This window comes from Mizuhopecten yessoensis, unplaced genomic scaffold (assembly GCF_002113885.1).
Source record: "Mizuhopecten yessoensis strain PY_sf001 unplaced genomic scaffold, ASM211388v2 scaffold10803, whole genome shotgun sequence".
Classification (NCBI taxonomy): domain Eukaryota; kingdom Metazoa; phylum Mollusca; class Bivalvia; order Pectinida; family Pectinidae; genus Mizuhopecten; species Mizuhopecten yessoensis.
This window is the reverse complement of record NW_018408729.1, coordinates 18,335-26,022: the sequence shown is the minus strand read 5'-3', so window position 1 is coordinate 26,022 and position 7,688 is coordinate 18,335. Positions and strand designations below refer to the sequence as shown.

The 7,688-nt window shown below is 38.2% G+C and overlaps 1 protein-coding gene across 1 annotated transcript; it reads left to right on the top strand.

Annotated features, from left to right (window-relative positions):
- Positions 1–373: 373 nt before the first annotated feature.
- On the top strand, positions 374–4,346 carry LOC110462558. The gene is made up of 3 exons (XM_021516548.1): positions 374–480; positions 1,914–2,040; positions 4,031–4,346. Exons 1-3 carry the CDS (start codon positions 478–480, stop codon positions 4,237–4,239), a joined length of 339 nt encoding a protein of 112 aa, XP_021372223.1. The 5' UTR covers positions 374–477; the 3' UTR covers positions 4,240–4,346.
- The last annotated feature ends 3,342 nt before the right edge of the window (positions 4,347–7,688 follow it).

Genomic DNA, 7,688 nt, shown 5'->3' with positions numbered 1-7,688 from the left:
CAATAGTACTGATACACACCAAAACCTGACAATAGTACTGATACATTCAAACACACCAGAATTCGAACGCCACCCTTATGCATATTAAATCCAATTATTGTATTCATGAACCGTGTTTATTGTAAATTATACGTGTTATTAAAGATAAATTGAACCAATTATTTATCGCAAAATCAAATGTAAAACACTTTCCAACTAACCCAGTTACATTCTAATGAAATTGTGTAAACCTTTATCTGTATTTGTATAATGTTATACTGTACAGACGTATTTGAGAACCACGTAGATGTGCCTAGACCGATCCCACACTCCAATCCTACCCTGGCGCGCGTTATAGATCAGCTGTCAGTCATAAGCACCCGCGGGGTTGTAGGTTTCGTATAAAACCCAACGTGACACTACAGCGTCATACCTCAGACGGTTTCAGTACTGTTCAAACGACCAGAACAGATACGCAGGTATCCTTAACTTCAAATCATGGTAAGTCTGTGTATCACCAATTGCCCCACAAATAATTTACTCACATATACACATAGATATATAGCTTCAAATTGTTCAATGAAATATCTTTTTTTATTCTAGTACGAGACTATAAAAAGCGCTTAAAAGTTCAAAACGTTCAGTTAATGATATCCAACTTCTACGAAATTATTTGGTTTCAAATAACCATGCTTCTATGTGTCACATGCTGCTTAGTTGATATCATCACAGACAAGGACAAGTTTGTTTTGTTTCCATTCTCTTTACTATATATCTGTACTATATATCTGTACTATATATCTTTACTATATATTTTTACGATATGTCTTTACTATATATCTTTACTATATATCTTTACTATATATCTTTATCTTTACCATATATCTTTACGATATATCTTTACTGCATTTCTTTACAATAGAACAAAGAACGTGAAAAAGTTTTGATGAAAGGTCGGGAAGTTGCACTTTAAGTTTGGCTGTTTTCGAATTATGTGTATTTCATTTTTTATGAGTAGATTTGCTTCTTTTTGTGATGTCGACACCCGACGGTTGTAATTTGTATGGATATTTGATATACCATGCTTAAGTGTAAAGGGTACTCAGATGAGCCCTAGCCCACCCTGAACTATTTCTGGTGATTGTTACTGTACTCAGATGAGCCCTAGCCCACCCTGAGCTATTTCTGGTGATTGTTACTGTACTCAGATGAGCCCTAGCACACCCTGAACTATTTCTAGTGATTGTTTCTGTCTTTTAAATATGTTCATGTTGTATTTTATTATTTACTGCTTTCGCTATAATCAGCATTCTATGGATACGTAAGGAAGGTATTGTAAACTGTTACTGAAATTAAAAAGTGGTAGTTAATAAATGTTGATTTAAGTTCAGTTTGCATTGGGTGTCGGTAGAAATAGTTAGCTGTTTGTCAGTATAACTAGAATCGGTCGTGCTAACTTTTTCAATTTGTAACATTTCATTGAGAATGTATATTCACGTGTTCCAAGTTGCCTCATCTGTGCAATAATTCAAACTGAAGTTTGACTTTTTTATGCTTCTCTTTTTTGTCGGCTGTTTACCTTCGTATTACGTAAGTGTTACGTTATGTTTACAAACCGATGCCTCTCATTCAATACCTTTTTTTTTTTTTTTTTTTTTTTTTAAAGATTTTTCAACAGTACATAATACATTTTTTCCATACACATACACAAACTCATTCCGTTTCTAGTCATTAGCAAGAAATCAACATTAGATTAAAGATACATATGTTCTATGCCGTTAATAGTGTAGCTGCATATAATTGTGTTATGTACATGTACTGTTTTGAAGAAAGAAAAGAATGGGAGAAGAATTACAGGAAGAATAGAATCAACACAGAGAAAGAAAAACTTGAATACTTCAATACTTACTGCTATGTCTGTTTCTTTGTTACAGAAGCCGTCAAAATCAACAATTTATGTGGGCATAATCCTCAGTCTCCTCGCATCACAGTGCCTGGTTTCTGGTCAAGGTTTCAATTATCGCCGGTTCCGTTCCCCACAATCACAGATACAGCAGATCGGTAAGTGTGATTTACTACTGCTGTTCTGTATCTTGAACATTTTATAGTATTATAGCCGAAGGGAAAAATTCAAAAACAGGTAGTTAATTCCCAAAGCGATGATGTGGTCGCTTTACAGCTTCTCATGAATCTTGTAAAATGGACAACTTAGTTACTTAAGAAATGTGACTGAATAGGTGATAAAAACAATAAATATAGTGTGTCCTGCTATATCATGTCATATTAATTAGACATTCTATTATCAACAAGTTATTTTTGTATTTATTGTTATACCTGCCTCACAAATGTCGCCTATTACGACATGCGGTGGGATACTGTAGGTCTGTCGAGTCAACAGAACCTGCACTGGGGGTAATTGTCAGAGAGAAATGTGGTTAACTAGTCCTAATATTGCAGTAAGGCAGTAAATATGATCTCCACAAAATCACTTAATTATCTGATACAGTCTATGGAGGGATCCATGTTTTAGGAAGTAGAAGTAGAAATAGGCCAAACAACAGAATAAACAAAAATATAACCATGGCTGAAGGTTGTCTTGAACAAAAATCATGTCAAAAATTGTGCACTCATTTATTGCGCGTGCTTTCTGATTCGTTAGAAAAACACAAGTGTGTGGTCTTGCTTTTATCACATACCTTCCGTATTTGGTAGAGATCGATACAAAGATTTTATAAACTTTGATATTTTTGCAAATACCGGGAACTTTTCAGTTCGCCATGACAAGGGGATTCCCATAAAAAAGTAGTTCCGGCGAATAGGTAAATACAACATTCCGTATTGCACATTTGTAATACAGAACGTTGAATTTCATGGTCTGAAAATTGCTTGTATTACTATAACAAGATTCAATAGGTACGTGATAAATAGTTTGATAGATGTATAATAGTTTATTGTCTCCCGGGTGTAGTGTTGATATCATTGTGTAGGTGTGCTCTGTATCAGACATTACCTGGCATGGGTATCAGAGTGGAAACTGACACTGTTGATATCATTGTGAAGGGCTCTGTATCAGACATTACCCAGGTTTAGGGGACGGGCAGTGTTGACATATTTGTTAGGGTGTGCCCTGTATAAGACAGTACCTAGCTATTCTTTTCCAAGATTTGCATTGGCTTCTTTGATCGAAAGAAGTTGTTTCCTAAATCGTAAGCAATCATATCACGTCCAGTGGACAAACAAGACACACTAAATCGATGTCAGAGGACATTGGACTTGTACCAGAACGACCAAATAAGATTTCATCATTGATATTTGTTGGGGATTAACGACCTGGTGACAGCTAATGATGTATACTATTATGTGATAACAAATATCAAGGTGAACCCCGGAAAAAAATAGCGTTCCCTTGTGTCGCAGAAGGACAGGGTGATTGTCGGAATATATAGCTATAGAAGTGTCGTTTACGTGTTCTATCCTGTTGTATCCCCATATTATTGCAAAAGGTCACTAATATGTCCTCCGCAAAATTGGTGTTTTTCTTCTATGTCCATTGCAAAGGGGATGTAAACGAACAGAAAAAGGCTTGCTTACACCATTGCAACCCCCCAAAAAACCTCAAATCAAACTCCTAAATAACGGTACCTGCCGTACTGCCTTCTCTGTCAAGTCTTGCTCCCTATACACGAAAGTTTGGTGTTAAAATCGACAGCCTTGCAGACTTTTTTTCATCCTTTCTTGATAATTATAATTAACAGATTCTCATACGAAAGCATAGACCGCACATAATACTGGAAACGTTCACATTTTAGCGGTATTCTTATTTTAGCGGTGTTCGTCCTTTAAACATTGGACTGATCTACGCTTTATTCATTTCTGTATACAGTTTTCTATTGGACATTTTGTAAGTGCTCCAATTAATTAATGCACTAATCTGTAAAAAATCAATAATACGCTGAACGTTTCGTTGAATTATTCATTGTTACAGTAAACATAACAATAAATGTTATAACGATAATCTTTATAGCTATACTGTCTGTTGTTTTATTTACAGTTCCCGCTATAATTGGCTGTGGTGTAGGGTGGCTCATTGGCAGGTCACTTGCGCGTGGACACTGCCATAACTGTAATGAAAATAACAACACGGCAGCCGACTGTACTGAGGAGGAGGGATGTGAACTGTCTATACAGCCCACTGCCACTGCCCCAACTAATATGATATGCCGCTGTGATGAATCCGTCACAAGTATTCTGAAGTTTTAAAATGGAATGAAAACTGAAGTGCTTGCAGCTTCGTTAAAATGGAAAACAGGAGCGTGCTTATTGTCTTTATTCATGCGATTACTTAAATAAAAGTTGCTTCAAATTGATTTACTCTGTGTTATTGCTACATCATACTTATCTTAATTGAGCTGATGGTTGTTTTAACACCAAACTGTCTATGTACATGTAAACTGATGCTGAACACGATGCCCGTGAAGTCTTATAATGTCATCAAACTGTCTATGTTAACTGATGCTGAACACGATACCCGTGAAGTCTTATAATGTCATCAAACTGTCTATGTAAACTGATGCTGAACACGATACCCGTGAAGTCTTATAATGTCATCAAACTGTCTATGTAAACTGATGCTGAACACGATACCCGTGAAGTCTTATAATGTCATCAAACTGTCTATGTAAACTGATGCTGAACACGATACCCGTGAAGTCTTATAATGTCATCAAACTGTCTATGTAAACTGATGCTGAACACGATACCCGTGAAGTCTTATAATGTCATCAAACTGTCTATGTAAACTGATGCTGAACACGATACCCGTGAAGTCTTATAATGTCATCAAACTGTCTATGTAAACTGATGCTGAACACGATACCCGTGAAGTCTTATAATGTCATCAAACTGTCTATGTAAACTGATGCTGAACACGATACCCGTGAAGTCTTATAATGTCATCAAACTGTCTATGTAAACTGATGCTGAACACGATACCCGTGAAGTCTTATAATGTCATCAAACTGTCTATGTAAACTGATGCTGAACACGATACCCGTGAAGTCTTATAATGTCATCAAACTGTCTATGTAAACTGATGCTGAACACGATACCCGTGAAGTCTTATAATGTCATCAAACTGTCTATGTAAACTGATGCTGAACACGATACCCGTGAAGTCTTATAATGTCATCAAACTGTCTATGTAAACTGATGCTGAACACGATACCCGTGAAGTCTTATAATGTCATCAAACTGTCTATGTAAACTGATGCTGAACACGATACCCGTGAAGTCTTATAATGTCATCAAACTGTCTATGTAAACTGATGCTGAACACGATACCCGTGAAGTCTTATAATGTCATCAAACTGTCTATGTAAACTGATGCTGAACACGATACCCGTGAAGTCTTATAATGTCATCAAACTGTCTATGTAAACTGATGCTGAACACGATACCCGTGAAGTCTTATAATGTCATCAAACTGTCTATGTAAACTGATGCTGAACACGATACCCGTGAAGTCTTATAATGTCATCAAACTGTCTATGTAAACTGATGCTGAACACGATACCCGTGAAGTCTTATAATGTCATCAAACTGTCTATGTAAACTGATGCTGAACACGATACCCGTGAAGTCTTATAATGTCATCAAACTGTCTATGTAAACTGATGCTGAACACGATACCCGTGAAGTCTTATAATGTCATCAAACTGTCTATGTAAACTGATGCTGAACACGATACCCGTGAAGTCTTATAATGTCATCAAACTGTCTATGTAAACTGATGCTGAACACGATACCCGTGAAGTCTTATAATGTCATCAAACTGTCTATGTTAACTGATGCTGAACACGATACCCGTGAAGTCTTATAATGTCATCAAACTGTCTATGTAAACTGATGCTGTACACGATGCCCGTGAAGTCTTATAATGTAATCAAACTGTCTATGTAAACTGATGCTGAACACGATACCCGTGAAGTCTTATAATGTCATCAAACTGTCTATGTAAACTGATGCTGAACACGATACCCGTGAAGTCTTATAATGTCATCAAACTGTCTATGTAAACTGATGCTGAACACGATACCCGTGAAGTCTTATAATGTCATCAAACTGTCTATGTAAACTGATGCTGAACACGATACCCGTGAAGTCTTATAATGTCATCAAACTGTCTATGTAAACTGATGCTGAACACGATACCCGTGAAGTCTTATAATGTCATCAAACTGTCTATGTAAACTGATGCTGAACACGATACCCGTGAAGTCTTATAATGTCATCAAACTGTCTATGTAAACTGATGCTGAACACGATACCCGTGAAGTCTTATAATGTCATCAAACTGTCTATGTAAACTGATGCTGAACACGATACCCGTGAAGTCTTATAATGTCATCAAACTGTCTATGTAAACTGATGCTGAACACGATACCCGTGAAGTCTTATAATGTCATCAAACTGTCTATGTAAACTGATGCTGAACACGATACCCGTGAAGTCTTATAATGTCATCAAACTGTCTATGTAAACTGATGCTGAACACGATACCCGTGAAGTCTTATAATGTCATCAAACTGTCTATGTAAACTGATGCTGAACACGATGCCCGTGAGGTCTTATAATGTCATCAAACTGTCTATGTTAACTGATGCTGAACACGATACCCGTGAAGTCTTATAATGTCATCAAACTGTCTATGTAAACTGATGCTGAAAACGATACCCGTGCAGTCTTATAATGTCATCAAACTGTCTATGTAAACTGATACGACTGATTTGCACATTTGGCATAAATATCAACACATTTAAGATTTTCACACTTTTCATTTGTTTAACAATGTCGAATCAAGAAATCAGATCAAAAATGAAAAAAAAATTCCAGTTTTAGTATATCGCTCCACAGCATTTTAAGGAAAGAGTAGATATCCCCGGTCAAAAGAGAACGTATACCTGGGGAGACACAACAGCCCCGTTGAAAAGAGAACGTATACCTGGGGAGACACAACAGCCCCGGTCAAAAGAGAACGTATACCTGGGGAGACACAACAGCCCCCGTCATATTAGGACGGGGACCTACAATGTAGGGAGACACAACAGCCCCTGCCATATTAGGACGGAGACCTAGGGAGACACAACAGTCGTGGTCATATGATGACGGATACCTAGGGAGACACAACAGTCGTGGTCATATGAGGACGGGTGCCTAGGGAGACACACCAGTCAGGGTCATACGATGACGGGTGCCTAGGGAGTCACAACAGCCCCGATCATATGAGGACGGGAACCTAGTGATACACAACATCCATGATCATATAAGAACGGGTTCCTAGGGAGACACAACAGCCAGGGTAATATGAGGACGGATACCTATAGGGAGACACACCAGTCAGGGTCATATGAGGACGGGTGCCTAGGGAGTCACAACAGCCCCGACCATACGAGGACGGGTGCTTAGGGAGACACAACAGCCAGGGTCATATGAGGACGGGTGCCTAGGGGATCACAACAGCCAGGGTCATTTGAGGACGGGTCCAGCTAGGGGATCACAACAGCCAGAGTCATATGAGGACGGGTGCCTAGGGGATCACAACAGCCAGGGTCATATGAGGACGGGTCTAGCTAGGGGATCACAACAGCCAGAGTCATATGAGGACGGGTGCCTAGGGGATCACAACAGCCAGGGTCATATGAGGACGGGTC

What these genes read in the sequence shown, in the direction of transcription:
- LOC110462558 (XM_021516548.1), top strand. An exon ending in ATCACAGATACAGCAGATCG is followed by an intron (nt 2,041 to 4,030) that starts GTAAGTGTGATT and finishes TTTTATTTACAG; the next exon opens with TTCCCGCTATAATTGGCTGT.